Below are 20,694 nucleotides of genomic sequence, written 5' to 3'. Positions count from 1 at the left end.
AGGCAGAGAATCTGGCATGTCGTACGGGACACCTCAGGTGTCGCTTGTCTTGCCCACGGACTCTGCTTCTAAGGCACCTCCTAGTGCACCCAACACAGTGGATCCATTCTTACAGCAGAGTGAGTGGTAACGCATTCGCTTTGCTCGAGGCGGAGGGCCAATGTGGAGACTGGCTGCCTGGCCTCACCCGTTCACCCTCTGAGAGGACACCCACAGCTGTCCGCTCCTTCAGCAGGGTCTGAGGAGTCACACGGAAGGAGGGGATTGACTAGTTATTGGAAGCTCCAATGTCAAGTGCATTAAGGAGTGCCTTAGGCAGAAAGCATTCAGGGCTGGATAGAATGTATGTGTGCACTCGGTATGTCTGCTAGGGGACCTCATCTGAGATATGGAGGCGGCCTTGCCTGTGGTTATCGAGCTTGCAGTCATCTGCACGTTGTGGGTCACATCGGCACCCGTGACCTCTGTCACACGGGTTCCGAAGCGATCCTCAGTTCGTACAGGCAGCTGGCAGAGGGGGGGAATACTGCCGCCCTCGTGTGCGGGGTGCGAGCAGCGCTCGCAATTTGCAGCATCGTTCCCAGAGTTGATCAGCGTCCTTCGGTTTGGAGCCGAGAGGAAGGTCTCAACCAAAGGCTTTGTCGACTCTGTGACTGTCTTCGCTGCATATTTCTAGACCTCCATTATTGTGTGGGTATTTGTAGGACTCCCCTTGATAGGTCAAGTGTGCACTATAGCAACGGAGAACTTGTTAAGAGTAAATGAAGGTTTTTTAGGCTAGGCTGTGGTTTGAGATGCTCTGATAAACTCTCGCCAGTTGACTCACAGCAAGGGAAGACATGTGGCATTCAGAATAAAAACACTTCAACTATCACAATTTTATCAGTAAACTGTCGAAGTACTTGTAATAAAGTTCTCGCACTCAAATTATTCTTGGGACCGAGAGCTTGCTGAAACCCGAAGTGAAAAGCTCTGAGATATTTAGGAAGTCATGGAATGAATATTGGAAAGACAGATTACGGGCCTTAAGAGGGGGTAGTGTTCATTGCAGTTGACAAAAATATTGCCTCTATTGAGATCGAAGTTGAGTGCGGCAGTGAGGTCATATGAACACGATAACAGGTATAGGTGAAATTAAGTTAATTGTTGGATGTTTCTACCGGCTATCCGATTCTGCTGTGACAGTTCTAGTCATTCAGAGAGAGTCTACGGTAAATTGTCTTGAGCAACTAGCTCAGCAGCCCACATGGAATGGAAATATCTTAGATCATGTAGCTACAAATATGATGGACCTTATTGACAATGTCAATACAGAAATGGTGATTTGCGATCATGATGTCATTATAGCAACTATGATTACAGAAGTTAATAAATCAGTCAAGAAGGCTAGGATATTGTTTCTGTTAGTTAGAGCACGTAAGTAGTTATTAACGTCTCACTTAGACAGTGAACTGGCATCACTTAGTTCCAGTAACATGGAAGTAGAGGAATTATGGACAAAGTTTAAGTAGACTGGGTATCGCGGTCTGCCTAGTAAGTGGATAAAGGATGGGAAATACCCACAATGGTTTCATAAAGAAATTCAGCAGACGGTGAGGAAGCAGAGGCTGTTGTGCTATCGGTTCAAAGGAGAACGCATAAACGAAAACAAGCTAAGGTTAACAGAGATTCATATGTCTGTGAAAAGATCTATGCACAAAGCATACAACTAAACCATTACACCTTAGTAAAGGATCTACCAGAGAACCTGAGAAAATTCTGGTCATACATAAAATCGCTAAGCAGGTATAAAGCTTCCATTCAGAACCTTGTGGACCTGTCTGGTGCGGCAGTTGAAAATAGCAAAACGAAAGCCTAAGTTTTAAATTTCACATTCAAGAAATTGTTCACATAGGAGAATTGTACAAGTATACCATCATTTGACCATCAGACAGACTCCTGTATGGATGACATAGTAATAAGCATATCTGACACAGGAAAGTATCTCAAAGATTTGAAAGCAAATAAATCACCTGGTCCAGATGGATCCCAGTTCAATTTTACAAAGAGCACTCTCTGGCACTGGTCCCTTATCTAGCTTGCATTTACCATGAATCTCTCACCCAGCACAAAGTCCCAAGTGACTGGAAAAAAGCAAGGGTGACTCCAGTATATGAGACAGGTAAAAGAACAGACCCGCAAAATTACAGACCAATATCACTAACTTCTGTTTGATGCAGAATCCTTGAACATGTTCTCAGTTCAAACATAATTATCTTTTTTGAGACTGAGAAGCTTATGTCCACAAATCAGCATGGTTTTAGAAAGCATCACACATGTGAAATTTGGCTTGCCCTTTTCTCACATGATATACTGAGAACTACGGATGAAGGGCACCAGGCAGATTCCACACTTCTATATTTCTGGAAAGCATTTGACACGGTGCCCCACTGCAGGCTGTTAACGAAGGTATGAGCATATGGAATACACTCCTGGAAATTGAAATAAGAACACCGTGAATTCATTGTCCCAGGAAGGGGAAACTTTATTGACACATTCCTGGGGTCAGATACATCACATGATCACACTGACAGAACCACAGGCACATAGACACAGGCAACAGAGCATGCACAATGTCGGCACTAGTACAGTGTATATCCACCTTTCGCAGCAATGCAGGCTGCTATTCTCCCATGGAGATGATCGTAGAGATGCTGGATGTAGTCCTGTGGAATGGCTTGCCATGCCATTTCCACCTGGCGCCTCAGTTGGACCAGCGTTCGTGCTGGACGTGCAGACCGCGTGAGACGACGCTTCATCCAGTCCCAAACATGCTCAATGGGGGTCAGATCCGGAGATCTTGCTGGCCAGGGTAGTTGACTTACACCTTCTAGAGCACGTTGGCTGGCACGGGATACATGCGGACGTGCATTGTCCTGTTGGAACAGCAAGTTCCCTTGCCGGTCTAGGAATGGTAGAACGATGGGTTCGATGTCGGTTTGGATGTACCGTGCACTATTCAGTGTCCCCTCGACGATCACCAGTGGTGTACGGCCAGTGTAGGAGATCGCTCCCCACACCATGATGCCGGGTGTTGGCCCTGTGTGCCTCGGTCGTATGCAGTCCTGATTGTGGCGCTCACCTGCACGGCGCCAAACACGCATACGACCATCATTGGCACTGAGGCAGAAGCGACTCATCGCTGAAGACGACACGTCTCCATTCGTCCCTCCGTTCACGCCTGTCGCGACACCACTGGAGGCGGGCTGCACGATGTTGGGGTGTGAGCGGAAGACGGCCTAACGGTGTGCGGGACCGTAGCCCAGCTTCATGGAGATGGTTGCGAATGGTCCTCACCGATACCCCAGGAGCAACAGTGTCCCTAATTTGCTGGGAAGTGGCGGTGCGGTCCCCTACGGCACTGCGTAGGATCCTACGGTCTCGGCGTGCATCCGTGTGTCGCTGTGGTCCGGTCCCAGGTCGACGGGCACGTGCACCTTCCGCCGACCACTGGCGACAACATCGATGTACTGTGGAGACCTCACGCCCCACGTGTTGAGCAATTCGGCAGTACGTCCACCCGGCCTCCCGCATGCCCACTATACGCCCTCGCTCAAAGTCCATCAACTGCACATACGGTTCATGTCCACGCTGTCGCGGCATGCTACCAGTGTTAAAGACTGCGATGGAGCTCCGTATGCCACGGCAAACTGGCTGACACTGACGGCGGCGGTGCACAAATGCTGCGCAGCTAGCGCCATTCGACGGCCAACACCGCGGTTCCTGGTGTGTCCGCTGTGCCGTGCGTGTGATCATTGCTTGTACAGCCCTCTCGCAGTGTCCGGAGCAAGTATAGTGGGTCTGACACACCGGTGTCAATGTGTTCTTTTTTCCATTTCCAGGAGTGTAAGTTGCAGACATGTGACTGGCTTGAAGACTCCTTATATAATAGAACTCAGTATGTTGTCCTGGATGGCAAGTGTTCATCAGAGACAAGGGTATCATCAGGAGTCCCCCAGGGAAGTGTGATAGGACCACTGTTATTCTATATATACATTAATGATTTGGCGGAGAGGATGGGCGGCAATATGGTGTTGCCTGCTGGTGATGCCGTGGTGTTCAGTAACGTATCAAAGTTCAGTGACTGTAGGAAGATACAAAACAACTTAGATAAAATTTCCAGTTCATGTGATGAATAGCAGCTGGCCCAAAATGTGGAAAAATGTAAGTTAACGCAGGTGAATATGAATATCAAACCTGTGATGTTTGGATACATTATTACTAGTGTCCTGCTTGACTGAGTCAAGTCATTTGAATATCTGGGCATAACGTAGGAAAGCAATATGAGCTGGAATGAGCATGTGAGAACTGTGGTAGGGAAGGCGAATGGTCGACTTCGATTTATTGGGAGAATTTTAGGAAAGAATGGTTCATCAGTGAAGAAGAGCATGTAAAGGACATTGATGCAACCTATTCTTGAGTACTGCCTCAGTGTTTGGGGTCCACACTAGGTCGGACTACAGGGAGACATCGAAGCAATTCAGATGAGAGCTGCTAGATTTGTTACTGGTCGATTCGAGCAACACATAAATGTTACGGTGACTCTTTGGGAACTCAAATGGGAATCCCTCTAGAGATGTTCTTTTCGGGAATCACTATTGTGAAAATTTAGGGAATCAGCATCTGAAGCTGACTGCCTAACGATTCTACTGCCGCTAACATATATTGCGCGTAAAGACCATGAAGTGAGATACAAGATATTAGAGCTCATACGGAGGCATAAAGACAGTCGCTTTTCCCTCACTCTATTTGTGAATGGAACAGGAAGGGAAATGCCAATTATTTGTACAGGGTACACACTGCCATGCACCGTACAGTGGCTTGGGGAGTATCTACATAGATGTAGACTGGCCAGGAGATCCCATTTGGGGTTCTTCAGCCGCCTACTGCTAAATCTTTATTTGATGCCACTTCGGCAACTGGTGTGTTGAAGATCGTTAAATGATGAGGAAAATCTCCAACCTGGCCAGGAATCGAACCTGGGCCGCCTCCATGGCAGTTAGCTGTCCTGACCTCTCAGCTACATGGGCTGCCTTCACAAAACCAGGACATCCCATGCCGAAAAAAATTCAACAACCTGACAAGGCTTTTCTGTGGTGAAACTCCTTTTACCTTTTTAGCTGGAATGTTGTGGTTATGGACATCATGGTCCTGAGAAAAAAATCAGAACTAGTGCAGATGTACAGTGAGGAGGACAAAAATAAGGATTTAGAAGCATAAATCGCTAGAGGAAAGATAGATACTGCCTAAAGAAAACCAAAGAGACTTTTGGGAAACAGAGAAGGAACTGTATGAATATCAAGAGCTCAGATGGAAAACTAGTCCTAAGCAAAGGAGGGAAAGCCAAAATGTGCAAGGAGTGTATAGAGGGTCTATACAATGGAGATGCACTTGAGAGTAATTTTACAGAACTGGAAGAAGAAGATGATATGATATATGATACTGCGAGAAGAATTTGACAAAGCACTGAAAGACCTAAACTGAAACAAGATCCTGGGAGTAAACAACATTCTGTCAGAACTACTGACAGACTTGAGAGAGCCAGCCATGAGAAAATTATTCCATCTGCTGTGCAAGATGTGTGGAACAGGTGCAGTGCCCTCAGATTTCGACAAGAATGTAATAATCACAATTGCCAAGAAAGCAGGTGCTGACAGGTGTGAAAATTACAAAGGTATCAGTTTAATAAATCACGGTTGAAAATACTACCACAAATTATTTAGAGAAGAATGGAAGCTCACCTTGTGAAGATCAGTTTGGATTTCGGATAAATGTAGGAACATGCCAAGGCAATACTGGACCTATGGCTTATCTTTGAAAGTAGGTTAAGGAAAGGCAAACCGAAGTTTGCAGCATTGGTAGACTTAGAGACAGCTTTTGGCAATGTTTACTGCAATACCCTCCTAGAAATTATGAAGGTCGCAGGGCTAACAAACAGGGAGTGGAAGGCTATTTACAAACTGTACAGAAATCAGACAGCAGTTATAAGAGCCCAGGGACATAAAAGGAAAACAGTGGTTCAGAAGGCGTGAGACAGGATCGTAGCCTATCACCCATGTTATTCAATCTGTACACTGAGCAAGCAGCAAAGGAAACAAAAGAAAAATTTGAATTAAATTTTGGGCATCTTAAATCAATAAAGTGATGGTATGCAAAGTTTAACAAATTAGGCAGCGGTGATGATCGTCCTCGAAGAGGCGGGCCACATGTGAGAGATGCAATTGTTGATCATGTTCAGCAATCGTTTCAACAGAGTCCGTCTAAATCAACTCGTCAAGCATCCCGTGAACTTCAAATACCGCAAGCAAGTGTGATGAAGATTCTTCATGAAACACTTAGGTTGCATGCCTACAAAGTGCAAATCATGCAGGCCTTGCACACGAATGATTAGCTGACACATGCTGAATTTGCAACTGAGATTCCCAACAGGATTAATGGTGCTAATGATTACTTAAATCGCATATGCTTTACCAATAAATCCACCTTTCATGTCAGTGGAATGGTAAATAGTCATTATGTCCGTATATGGGGTTCAGAGTCTCCACATGCTACTGTACATTTACAGCGAGACAGCGAAAAAGTGAATGTTTGGTGCAGCCTCATGCATTAACAAGGGTTATGGACCACTTTTCTTCGCAGGAAAATCCATTACCGCTAACATTTACTTAGATGCTTTGCAACAGTTCATTGCCCCACAGTTATAAGAATATCAACCATGGAAACTTCTCCAGCAAGACCATTAACCAGTATTTCAACACTGGCTGCTTCACAGACTACCTTCACAAAAAAGGTAATGTTGAAAACATAGAAAATTACAGGCCAATTGCTTTACTTCCAGTATTTTCCAAAATAGTGGATACTTTAATGAAAAATCAACTTATGAGCTACTTACATAAATATAATCTTCTCTACAAGGAACCGCATGGCTTCAGACCATACAGAAGCATGAAACTACAATAGCTCAGTTTACAAAAATGGTTCTAGAATCATTAGACATGGACAGTTATGTAACTGCCATTTTCCTAGATCTATCGAAGGCCTTCAATACTGTTGATCACGACATTCTACACAAGTTGGAGTCTCTGGAAATCAGGGGAGTGGTAAATAAATAGTTCCAATCGTACCTAAATAACAGAGTGCAGAGAGTAGAAATTTCACGTAGCACATCCAAATATGTGGTAAATCACTTATCCTACCCACGGTATGTTAATATAGGAGTCCCACAAGAAAGTGTTCTCAACACAATATTGTTCTTAATTTATATTAATGATTTCCCACAATGTGTGGAGCAAGGAGAAAAAGTACTTTTTGATGATGACAGTAATATACTGATTACCAGCAAGACATGACCTGCTATTGGAAAAAGCCAATGACGCACTAGCAGATGTTTACAAATGGTCTACAAAGGACAATCTCTCTCAATATTAATAAAACAAACATAATGTACTTTAGAATAAACAAGAAGTACAAGTTCATAAATTTAAAACTATATAACACTTCAATAACATATGTAACTAACACTAAATTCCTCTGACTGTATACTGACAGCCAACTAAAGTGTAATGAACATATCATGATTATCTCAAAGAGGGTCTCCACAGCATGCTATGTGCTTAGAGTTGTTGCATCAGTGTGCAGTGACATCTGTGTAAGGTCAGCTTACTTTGGTTATGTGTATGCCATCCTTAGATAAGGTATAATCTTTTGAGGAAATAGTACCCAGAATCTACAAACAGTTTTCGGACTACAAAAGAGAGCTGTAAGAATAGTGACAAAATGCAATAAATGGGCTCACTGCAGATAATTATTTAAAAACCTGGGCATTCTGACAGTTCCTTGTGAGTTTATTTTTCAGACCATAATGTATTCATGAAAAAATCTTGAAAATTATAGCTGGACTAACATTATCCAGGATTGTAACACAAGGTTGAGTTATTGCCTCCATTTAGATAGAAAGAATAAGCTAAAAGCTTAGAACTGTCTCGATTATCGAGGTGTGATATTCTATACTAAGCTGCCAAAGAATATAAAAGAAATTAGCAGTATGCATTTTTTTAAAAAACTGTAAAACCGTTTTTTTCAAGAGCATTGTTTCTACACTTTGGACGAATATCTTAAATTAAAACCAAAGAATTGTTGGGAACACCTAGCATAAGATATACCTGGCTTTTTTTTCCTCATTCATGTATTATGTATTTATGCCTATGTATTTATGTCTGCTAGTTTCATGTCAACACTCCTAGTATATTTATTTAAACAATATAATTTTTTTTCATTTATGTAATAAGTATGCAGGGCTTGTATTTATGTATGTTAGTTCTACATCAAAATACGTATGCTTATTAAACAATAAAGAACGGCACCAGTTAAAAAAAAATTTAGACTTTATACCATAATTTGTACTTTCACTGTTGACATCCATACGATGTATATTGTCTAACGACGGATAAATAAACAAAAATTATAAGAAAGTAAAAATAAAAAGGAAAGAAATCAATAGTCATATACTGGTTGAGGCTCCATATGTGAAATTCCCAGACATGCAGAGAGATCACAGACTGAGGTGGCACTAATGTGTGGATAAGTTTGTGAAAAGCCTCACTTTTGGCTGCTTTACACCCAGAAATCACTCTCACTTTCTTGACTTAATAGCACATGTCCACTGAATTCTATCCTAAGGCAAAATCCTCTGGTGCATTGCATCAAAGATGACAAAAGAACTCCACAGAAGTGTGCAATAATAATACTATATAAAGTTGATAATCAACATGCCAACACGAATTTCCCAACGATATTAGAGTTTGATAATTAGAATGAAATCTTGCCATCTCTGCATTTCACAACAGCTTAACTGATCCCTCAAGATACCATTTCGCCAACCCTGAACTTTTAAATCTCTTCGACTTACCTTCTAGGTATACAACCACGAGGCAGTTCCGCCTGTGTTTCCTGAATTCTAACTTTCTGAAAGTCAACAAATGTTGACTTATCCACATCCAACATGAAACGACGGCGGTTGCTGCACACAGGGTTGCGGCAAATTGTAGGGTATGTGAACTGCAAACATAGAAAATTGTCCTTACCAAAAATCCTCACATGCAATTTAAAACAATGTGCGGTGGAAAAACATATAAGCATATGAGACAAAAGAGAATGCCAAGTGTGACATTCCACCGCTTCATTTAGCTACCTAAATAAAGATATTCACATCCAGCTGTCTCTTTTTGCCCCACAAATATTTTTTACAGAAATTAATTGTGTCACCACCCTTGTCTGCGTCGCCTGGCCACCAAGAGCTGTTGCACAGCGATTTGATTCACGGATCCAGTTATATGGCTCCTTCCATGTATAGCGATTTTACGACTGATGTGTGGGGCCTTAAGATGGCATCGATGTAATGCCGAAACTCATAGCATATGAGTTCACAAAATAAATTTCTACAATACATATGGCTGTTGGTAAATTATTGCATCAAGAAATACATGCCAGCCGTTGTCCCACAGTCCATAATGGATCAACAAAGAGTGTCAAACTTGGTTCAAAAACTAGTGATTTTGATTTCCCATTACAGTTATACTGCACCAAATGTCAGAAAATAACAACTATAAGAAGAAACATGTGGTTTGATGTTTCTAAACTGACAATACGGCAGAGAATCATCTCAGCTTCCTGCTGGGTTAAAGACTACAAACTACAAAACAGAGCTTCGGAAACTGGATTGTTGATTAATACTGTTTGTTATTACTACAGTTTCTGTCGAGAAGTATGTGATGTAATTGTGACTAATGACAGTGATAAAATAGGTAGTGTCAACAAGGTTGCAGAAAAAGACAGGTCCCACACAACCTGGAAATTTGAGGAAAGGTGGTCACTTCTCAAGAATGAAAGTGAACAAATTTTATTATTTGGAGGTATAGAAAAATAATCTAGGAAATATTTCATTGTTTAAGTGTATTCCTGGACTAACAAACTTAGCTGCCACTTGTTACGAACTTCATCTTGCCTGGAACCAAAGATATACAGATAGATGGAAATCTTACAATATTTTGAAGAAAGAAGAATTTCACCATGAGTTTATAAACCATTATCTCGAATTCGTGTCTTCTGAGGATCCATCTATTCACTTGCAACACAGTGAGTGATCATGGAAATCTCTGTAACCATCTATAAAAGAGAAGAATGACAGAAGACTGAGACAAGCTCTCCATTTTTCAATACCTCTACTTCCATAATTTGAACTTGTGTGGTATAAAATTTTGAAATGAACAATTAAGTTAACGTCAGTAACACACACAACCCTTTCATGGGCACATTTTTTGTAGCAGCTCAGCTATTCAATACCGCTTCAACCGCACGCGAGCTATGTGCCAGATATCCATCATGTTGGAAGTACATTGCCATTCTGTCATGCAGTGAAACATCTTGTAGTAACATCGGTACATTACGTAGGAAATCAGCAGACACTGCACCATTTAGATTGCTATCGATAAAATGGGGGTCAACCATCCTTCCTCCCAAAATGCCGCACCATACATTAACCCGCCAAGGTCGCTGATGTTCCCCTTGTCGAAGTCATCATGGATTTTCCGTTGCCCAGTAGTGCACATTATGCCAGTTTACGTTACCGCTGTTGGTGAATGACGCTTTGTCGCTAAATACAACGCGTGCAAAAAATCTGTCATCGTCCCGTACTTTCTCTCATGCCCAGTGGCAGACCTGTACATGACGTTCAAATTCGTGCCATGCCATTCCTGGTGCATAGGAATATGGTACGGGTGCAATCAATGTCGATGTAGCATTCTCAACACCGACGTTTTTGAGATTCCCCATTCTTGTGCAATTTCTCTGCTACTGATGCGCGGATTAGGCGCAACAGCAGCTAAAACTCCTAGTTGGGCATTATCATTTGTTGCAGGTCTTGGTTAACGTTTCACATGTGGCTGAATACTTCTTGTTTCCTTAAATAACATAACTATCCGGCGAACAGTCTGGACACTTGGGTGATGTCGTACAGGATACCGAGCAGCATACATAGCACATACCTGTTGGGCATTTTGATCACAATAGCCATACATCAACACGATATCAACCTTTTCCGCAATTGGTAAACGGCCCATTTCAACACGGGTAATGTATCATGAAGCAAATACCGTCCGAACTGGCGGAATGTTACGTGATACCACGTACTTATGTGTTTGTGACTATTACAGCGCCATCTATCACAAAGCAAAAAAGTGATCCAACCAAAACATTATGTCCTACATGAATATGTAATAAAAATGGGGGTTCCTATTTTAAAAAAGGCAGTTGATATCCGTTTGACCTATGGCAGCACCATCTAGCGGGCCAACCATAGCGCCATCTGGTTTCCCCCTTCAAGCTAGACAAATTTCATTCTTTGTAGTTTTTTCATTTGACGCTTATTTTGTGAGATATTTGGCCCGGTCACAATCAATGGAACACCCTGTATACTTCCCACAGTCCTGAAGGCTAGGTTTCACAACAAACAAACTACAGGTGGTGCAGCAGAGTGCCACTAGATGCCATGAGCATACAGAAGTGATAATACTTCCCTTAAACTCTGTAAAGAATTACAGTTAGTGGGAAGTATATTCCTCAAGGCCTGCAAAAGGGTTAAGACATGGTTTAAGGTCACCACAGTAACATCATTAGACATTTCAAGTTTGTCCTGAAAGACAGTTACCTCAACAGCAAACATGTCCTGCAGCCTTCTACTGAATAAAATTCCTGCCTCAGTACATAAATAAACTATACTGAGATCCTGTTGGCACTTTACGTTCCATTGTGACTCTTTGTACAGACAAGTTAGGAGTATCACCTTCCATTGCAGTTACCATTCACTCTAGAATTGACTGCCTGCACTCCCCCATGGTCCCATACTGACACACTTTTCACCTTCTACTCCTCTAAAAAAATAATGCTGCCTTGGCCAATGAAGTACTATCACAAAAAGACAACAACACTTTTCAGCTATAAGCCCAAATCTGTCTGGTATTCACAATTAGCTTCACAGTCCCTGGAGCTGCTACAGTTCCACAACTACTCCACCTACCACATATGTTTTTTAGCAAACATTACCAGGGATCCTATGGCTCACATCCAGTCTTTGCCACAAAACCTAGCCGCTGGCCAGACACTACAGTGGTTAAGTCTGAGGTGTTCAATTAAAGTGCCAATTTGAACTGACAGCCCTCAGAATCCAAAGTCCATCCATCTGCGCGATCCTACAGCACTGCGTAGAACGCGGAAGGACAACACTTTGTAGGATGCGGAAGTTTCTGGAAAAAGTTGTCCTCTGCTCAAACTGCTACAATGGTGTATTCTGTTCAAAGTTTACTGGTAAAGACCACACAATGGAGAGACAAAGTCGCAAGTTCAGTCCTTTATTTATTGAAACAAATTTTGGGTGTCTGCTAAAAGTATTAGTCTGATAAAAACTCAAAGATTACTAACTTCACTTAGGGAAACTTTCCAGAAACATTTCTGAAAAAGAGCTTCTCGCAAAATCAACATCACAACAGTTTATGCTTAAGAGTTTCCCTGCCCCACAGTGGCCACCAAACACCCACCTTCAGTCGATTACTAACGTGGACATCTTTCTCCACTCAAACTGGCCAGCATAAGACTGGTTATTATTGTAGTTTGATTTTTGCCGCAAAATAACTTGATAACCCAAGTGGATAAAGTGTAATAACAATACATGTAGGTTATTGTGAGTGTATTTATAAACAGTCAAACAACAGAAAATCCAGGGGGTGCTGTATGGATCCTTCCTACCAACTCCAGCCATTCTGAATTGTTCGGGTGGGAACACTCCATGCAAATATCACACATTTCCAGAACCATTGAATGAATGTGTGTTTTCTACTTTAGAAGAAAGCCTTTCGGCAGAAATCTTACATGTATAACTGCCTTTTTGTTGTGCCTGTCTGCAACTCAATGCCTCCTGTATATTTTGAGTAGCGATCTATACTTTTCATAAAACTGTTATTTATAGATTTTCATTATTTTTAAAATTTGAAGTTCATATTTGTCTTGCAACTACATACTGAATTTTGCTTGTCTGTGTCTTATAATGGCTATGGAAAGGATAGATTGCTACTAACTGTAAAGATGACACACTGAGTAGCAGACAGCCATAACAAAAAGACTGTTACACATTAAGATTTCAGCAAAAGCCTTCATCAGAAAAAAAAAAAAAAAAAAAAAAAAAAAAAAAAAAAAAAAAAAAAAAAAACCCACCCACACACACACACACACACACACACACACAAACTTATTTCTGGCTGCTCAGGACTCAGAAACAACAGAGGAACACAAATGAAGAGACAGCATAACATTATGATTCTTCAGCTTCTTCCAGCGTATTTCATATGGAAACAGTCGAAGGCTGAACTTCTGATGTCAGCGTCCACCAGTCACAAATGACCACAATGTCACTCGTAAACTATTTCAATGCAGCATTGATTGTGACTATTCTCAGACACTTCAAATAAAGCACCGAATGAAGTAAGTCTAGTGTGCAAGGAAACCATATGCAGTACTCAAAACAGCAGGTTAAAAAAAAGTGTAGAAAATGAAATCAATGAATGTGTGCAGATCAAATTAGTTTCCAGCTTTCACTAACATGAAAGCAGAAGCCAGTCTTTAATAAGTAGACTTAAGTGAGATCAAAAAATATTCAAACTGCAAACAATTGAAAATAAAATATTAAACATTAAAATCTCTCTCTAGATTTAAAACAGCATGCACAAGGTTTTAGAGATATAAAAACGAGATACAATTCAGTTCAAAATGGTTCAAATGGCTCTGAGTACTAAGGGACTCAACTGCTGAGGTCATTAGTCCCCTAGAACTTAGAACTAGTTAAACCTAACTAACTAAAGGACATCACAAACATCCATGCCCGAGGCAGGATTCGAACCTGCGACAGTAGCAGTCTTGCGGTTCCAGACTGCAGCGCCTTTAACCGCACGGCCACTTCGGCCGACTACAATTCAGTCTAAAGAGATTCTGATAACTGAACATATATTGGGAACTACATACTTTGAACTGCTGTTCGACATCCTTGATGACAGTCTGACAATCGAGGCACACGAAAGTTCCCAGTACCAACTCTGGATGAACAGGATGTGTACGCACAACCTGCCCAGATATACGGACCAGTGTACCAATCTTTGCTGTTGTCAGCTCTCGCACTTTGTGCCGCGTTGGTACATCTACAAAACTTGCGTAGAATTCACGATCTGCCTTAGCCTCCCAGCGATCTTGAGCAAAATTGCTGATAGCCTGGTTGATATAAGATGAAATCCTAAAAAAGTCACGTTGTGTAGCATTAGTGCAAAACAACTAAAGGAAAGCTAAGTCAGGCACACACACACACACACACACACACACACACACACACACACAATTGTTCCCTCTTAAAGCAGTTTACTATAAAATATCTAGATTACTACATTACATTTCACAAGCATTTTTGCAAAGATAAACAACTTTTATACAACAGAGTAATTACGCACTCCAATTAAAGTTTCAAAATAGCTTCTGCTTACCTATAGTATTCCTCTATAATAGTTGTCGCCAAATTCTGATTATACTTTTCGACATCCTCAAAACTGACTTCCAGCACACTTCTTTCGGGCTGCTTGAAGATGCTTGCTGCGTCCACGTACTTATAACGATTATCCTCTTGGAATCTGAAACGAATTGCGGTATAAACAACGGGTTTTACAGCAAATGAGCATACAGAACATATGGACCTTTTACTCACTCCTCCAAAAAATCACGAAATAGCTTCTGACATCGAATTCCGACCTCATCTTGCACTCTTATCTGTCCAACATTACTGTCTGCTACATCCATGATAATCGAGTGAACTTTAAAACTTACTTACAACACTAAAACAATGAAATTAGAAATCCTAGTAAGTATACACACAAACACCCGCCACTATTTTGGCGCGCTTTTCTACATTAGAGTCTTAGAGAAAAAAGGCCAGAGATGTTTCATAGCACCAAAGATTTATAATTATCTAGATTTGTGATTGTCGTTGCAAATAGAGTGAAAAAGTGGTAAAGATCGAGTCCGTTGTGATCGGAAGTTGGTATGGAAAAAACATTGTTCACTGATCATAAACTTTGCTGTGTTTTCATTTGATTGTCAACTACCGCAAGCTAAGCTGAGCGACAGTTGCACGATAGCAGGATAAAGTTAATGAATCTGACCAGTAAGCTGACCAGCTCTAGTCTACATGACTATTCTAATGATTGCATTTATCTTGCAGCAAAGGTGAGGAAGAAAGACTAGATGTGGTACAAAGACACCGGTCCATACTAGAACTAACGGAACGGCAGTCATCACCGTTAAATATCGGTGCGTTCACACAAACACGCTAGTACGCAACGGTGATAGGTTAAGACATACAATTTGTGGTACAAAAATTCGGAATGTAATATCAGAATTAACGAAACTAGCAATGATGAAGTTTATTAATGGTGAAAGCCATCTTCATAACCAGTGCCCTTGATAAAGGTTATAGATAAACTACTGAGAAGCGAAACAAAATCATAGACATTTATTTGCCATCGAAAACAAATACATAGAAATACATAAAAATGTTTACAAGGCGATATAGACCCTTTTTATGTTAGTTCTGGTGTAGTACCAAATACCGGCAAACAAATATATTTTTCTCCTTCGGGAGGGCCAACTTTCTCAGTGCCGAAAAACGTTATGTAATTAAAGTTGGTTCATCAATTTATGTTCTCATTCATGCTTAATGTTGGCTTTTTCTTTGGCTAGGTATTGTAAAACCTAAATCATTTACAGCATTCAGGTATCAGCTGGTATCTGGCAAAAGAAACACCTCATGGGAAAAGTGAGGAATCCAAATCGTCATGGAACATTTGCAAAGTGTCAAGAAAAACAGGCAAAATAATAAAATAAAGACGAAAGATGTGATAGCAGCAAATCCACTACTATAAGTGATACGAAGATAATAGATTAGCAGACAACAGCACTTTTCCCTGTCCCCGACCTTAAAAATAATTGGTTAACAGACGTAGCAGACGACGGCACCTCCTCCTCCCGAAGTCAACATGAAAAGTTTTTTCCCGAAAAACGTTGATGTCCCGTTACGTTCACGACCGTTGTGAATGCCGCCATTTGAGCTGCATTATGGAATGTGCTGACGTTCTGTACCGTGCCATTCTGTTCTGTTCGTCAATTCCGAAATGATATTTATATTATAACGAATAATTTACCATCGGAAGAAGATGCGGACACCAGTCCCTCTGCCAGACTTCTCTCAAATAATTTCCTGTTGTTTCCCATTTTATCTGTAGGCCAATGTAGGGATATGTTTGCCTGGCCACGGCCTTGTCCCAAAGAGGGTTGTGGTTTAGCATTTTCTCTAGGTGCCAAAAGGTTGATAACTACCAAGTCACAGCCGACAGTAAGAGAAACTGGTTTAGGTTCTTTGATGGTACAGATCCCTTCACGTCAAAGTCTAATTATTAGTATTAGATCCCAGGGACTAACGTTTAAAACAACTTGTTCTCCTCAAGTTGAAGAAAACAATTTATATGGTATTATATCAGTAGATATAGATATGGTACCTTTTCTTTTATTGTGCCCAGTTTTACAAAAAAATCATCGTTGTGTGAACCACCTCAATTTCGTGAATGAGAAAATCAACAATGGCTTGTAACTGATCAGCCAGCTGGAAAAAATACTTCCAAACTAAACATTAAAAAGTGTGTACCAGGGAAAAATTTAGCCATTTCCAAACTATGAGGCTGTGTGCAGACCTGAATAGAATATTAGCATTGCAGAAAAGAGCAGCTAGATTAATGCATAAACTATCGGTAAGGTCAAGATAGTCCTGTCGTGAATACTTTGCCCAACATAAATATTTATATTTGCGTAAAATTATAATATTTTTGTGCTAAGTCGGAACAAAATCAGAAAAATTGCAGTGATATGCATAATTATGACACCAGACATCAAGAGTAAATACTTCAAGGGGAGGGCAATATTAAATAAAACTGACACTAGTCTATGTGTTAATGGATAGATATAGTTCAACAAGCTGCCACATGCTTTAAAAAGTTGTGAAGCAAATCTATTCCACGGGAACTTTAAAGTTTTCGTAGTAAATATGTGTTTGTTTTCACTCTTTGAATTCTAGGCTACAGGACTTCTGCAGTGAGACTGTAGAGATGAACTGTATTAAATAAAATCGTCATAACTTATGTACGTTTTGCGTTAGCACGCTGGGCGGTTGACCGCGCGGCATGAAGGGAATTAGTGTGTGCATGCGCACGCGCCGCGTTGTCGGCCATTTCATTTGAATGGGTTCGATAACAAGCAAATTTGGGGCACTGAGAATCCGTATTTCGCGATCGAGAAATCTCTTCACCTTCAACGGGTAATTGTGTGGTGTACAATGTCCAGTCACGATATTCTTTGATGGTACGGTGACTACCAAACGATATGAGATGGTTTTGGAAGATGATTTAATCCCCACTATCCCAAGCGACCCTGATTTCGACTTAAGATGTGGTTCATGCAAGACGGAGCTCGACCCAGTCGAAGCAGGAAAGTGTTTGATGTCCTGGATGGCACTTTGGGAACCCGCCTTCTGGCTCTGGGCCTTTAAATTCTCCGGATCTGAACACATGGGACTCCATTTTGTGGGGCTATTTTAAAGACAAAGTGTACAGCAATAACCCCAAAACCATTGCTGAGCTGAAAACAGCCATTCAGGAGGTCTTCGACGTTCCAATACTTCAGCGGGTCAACCAGAATGTCGCTATTCCTTTACGCCACATCATCGCCACTGATGACAGGCATATCGGACATGTTATAACCTAAATCCGAATATCTGTGGTGACGTTTACAAGTTGAATAAAGTGTGTGCAGGCCGTAGATTGTAACTAATTTACGTTTTTTTTCATATAATTCAATAACTGTCACTTGCCAAAGTCATCAGCATAATGGCCAAATACCAAAATTGTAAGTAAATAAGGAATTCTTGCTCTGTGTTGATAGTGAAAGCATACTGTTAAACATTGCCAGAAGGTAAGCACTGTTGATAGTACTCTTAAATAGTTTCAATAGAAAGACGCGAGAAAAACGCAAAAGTGTTTTTCTAATGATTGGAAAAAAAATCAGAAGTTGTAGATATGTTAGAGAAAGGCGAACTTGCAGTAAAACTACCTCAACGTTATGAGACAGGCATACAAACGATGAGAAATTTAATAAAAAGTGTAAAATTTTGCAAAGGATAACGAAGTTGCACTGTCTGAAGTGCATGAAGATTTGAATACACGCGAATCTGTTGTGGTTCCGGTTGAAGAGAATGCTTGTGATGCAAATTGGACTTTATGTACACAACGTATGTTAGTCTACGGAATCAGGAAACTTAAATAAAAAGCTCGCTCGTGGAAGAAAATTGCAATATCCTCAGCTGAATGTGTATGGTAGTTAAAACAGATTTCTAGTTGTGTTAATCAGACCCATATAATGTAGGCCTACATGATCGGTGGCTGTTAAATAGCCGAAAAGTGAGAAATAGTTGGTCGCCACGGTAAATATGTTTCTCGAGGCAATTTATTATTGTTAGAGTCTATGCTCTTAACAAATTGTAATAGATCCGTTTTGCTGCGCAAGCGTTGTCGATGCTGGTAATCTGATTGTGCCATGATATTACAGCGATTACAAAGAGCCACTTGCTAACGCCATATTCATCGGAGTAACTGGCTTGAAACGCTACAAATGCGAAAAATTCAATACAGTGCTTTGCAAACGGTTCATTGCGCCGTATTCATTTCATTTCTTAACACGTCTGTCAATAGTCTCACGACATTGATTTATGGTTATAGTTCCATTGTTACTCAATAGATGGAAGCATTGTGCGCCAACAGAAGACGCCGGAGGCAGAGTAAATAGAGCGGGGATCAATTTTTTGTACGAAGCAACGGTTTTATAGCCATGTGGTCATGCCTGTAGCAAGCTCGAATGTAATGTACTGAAGAACTTCGCTGTGCCTTTGAAAGAGAATTGATTATTTACTTCGACGAACGCGACAGTAGTGCTTTGCGATATCGGTACCTTTTTTTTCCCTCCCTCGCTGGTGTTCTGTCAGCAGTAGCGCTTCGCTTGACGTAATAACATTGAGCTACCTCGTTTGACATGCTTGATGTGTCGGACGTTCACATAGATGCTTCCAGCGTTTTGGATGTAAAAAAAACGTTGTCTAACAACATGATAGATGTTAGAGCGTGCAATAAACCAGTAGAGAAGGTGAGTGCACTGATAAATTTTTAAATCAATAGTTAACCCCAGTTTAAATAATTAAGTGTTGCGCTTCGTGCGGCGTTTGTGTTGAAAGGTTTAGTAGTAGTTATTTAGCATTCCACCAGCTCTCCGAAGAATGTTTGTCAGTTCGACGTGTCCTGGTAATTATAATCTAAACTTTGAAATTAATGTCATCTGCCAAGAAGGCACCTATTTGCTAGAAAAAGTGTCCACAGTTTTGAAAACGAAAGTTTCATCGTCTGCAGTGTGACATTTTAGCATCTGAAATGATAGTGTAAATAAGCAAAAGTATCCGCATAAGCGTGTGTACTGTCACTGTGTATTGATTGGAATTTAATCAGGTGAACTTTGTACATATTTGACGTTTGCGTATTTGGATAAATCAGACTTATGAGAATAAATTGCAAAATACCTCTGTGCGGCGTTTGAAGTGACGTTCTTTAGATTTACCAAAATTTATATTCGTTCTACCATCTCGCCTCTCCTACCCTAAACTCTGCGTCTCACAATATGTCTGTTAACCATAGCACTGTGTGAGAGGCACGTTTGTCTTTGAGGTGGCAACCGAAGTTCCCTGTAGATTGAAGAAAAATAAAAGTTTCGGTCACTTATTTAGAGGCAATCAGTAGGACACAACAGTCCTAAAACTGTCATTACTTAACACAAGAAGAAGACGATACCTCATACGCCAGTAAAAATGTGTTTATCTTTCACAGAATTTTGCGGCAACCTCAAATTTTATTAAATGAGTAATTTTTTTATGAATGCGTGTTTTATATTGATGAAATGACATTTCGATAGTAGTTTTGTGTGTTGTAAGTTATTGACACAGTGAGCAACTGTTCATAAATTACTGTTTGGTTGATATTTCAGTGTACTTCGAATTATTTAATTGGAAGATGTAAGAAAAATTATTAAAATGTAACTGTCAGATCTAGAATACTGTTAGTGTCTTCCACTATATGGTTATTTAAAGATCTGTATTTCACATACAACTAATGATTCGTACGTGACGGAAATTGTGTTGTCATTGACATCTTGTTTATTCCCTTGATGAATAATCACATATGAGTATTGGTTCATTAAATCATTAAAAACACTGAAGAAGACAGGAGAAATATTTTTGAAAATTGATTGCCCCATGAAGATTTTTCCCAAAATCAAGTGGTGTATTTTTTCACTATTTTGTTGTTATACTGGTAGCTAAGATATTCATCAGTTACGAATGGTTAGTCGACTAAAACTAAATCTGACAGTTTGTTTTGGGATTGTCACAGCTATGTGATTCGAAGTGGAGGTGATCACCTTGTG

At 40.7% G+C, this 20,694-nt stretch overlaps 2 protein-coding genes across 5 annotated transcripts in view; one reads left to right on the top strand and one right to left on the bottom strand.

Annotated features, from left to right (window-relative positions):
- Window positions 1–15,031, bottom strand: part of LOC126109759 (DNA replication licensing factor Mcm6) — a 71,566-nt gene extending 56,535 nt beyond the window's left edge. The window contains exons 1-4 of the mRNA XM_049914810.1: window positions 14,834–15,031; window positions 14,616–14,759; window positions 14,107–14,371; window positions 8,948–9,096 (exon numbers count right to left, since the gene is read on the bottom strand). Coding sequence (XP_049770767.1) covers window positions 8,948–9,096; window positions 14,107–14,371; window positions 14,616–14,759; window positions 14,834–14,925 — 650 coding nt within the window. The 5' untranslated portion in view covers window positions 14,926–15,031. The remainder of the gene's footprint in view (window positions 1–8,947; window positions 9,097–14,106; window positions 14,372–14,615; window positions 14,760–14,833) is intronic.
- Window positions 15,032–19,008: 3,977 nt separating this feature from the next.
- The window catches only part of LOC126109408 (coronin-2B-like), a 118,324-nt gene continuing 116,638 nt past the window's right edge, over window positions 19,009–20,694 (top strand). For all 4 annotated transcript variants that reach the window (XM_049914440.1, XM_049914441.1, XM_049914439.1 and 1 more), the window contains exon 1: window positions 19,009–19,368. In XM_049914440.1, the coding sequence (XP_049770397.1) occupies window positions 19,258–19,368 (111 nt within the window). In that variant the 5' untranslated portion in view covers window positions 19,009–19,257. The remainder of the gene's footprint in view (window positions 19,369–20,694) is intronic.

This window comes from Schistocerca cancellata, chromosome 12, assembly GCF_023864275.1.
Source record: "Schistocerca cancellata isolate TAMUIC-IGC-003103 chromosome 12, iqSchCanc2.1, whole genome shotgun sequence".
NCBI classification, from domain to species: Eukaryota; Metazoa; Arthropoda; class Insecta; order Orthoptera; family Acrididae; genus Schistocerca; species Schistocerca cancellata.
The sequence above is the reverse complement of the archived record's forward strand: the minus strand, read 5'-3'. Positions and strand labels throughout refer to the sequence as shown.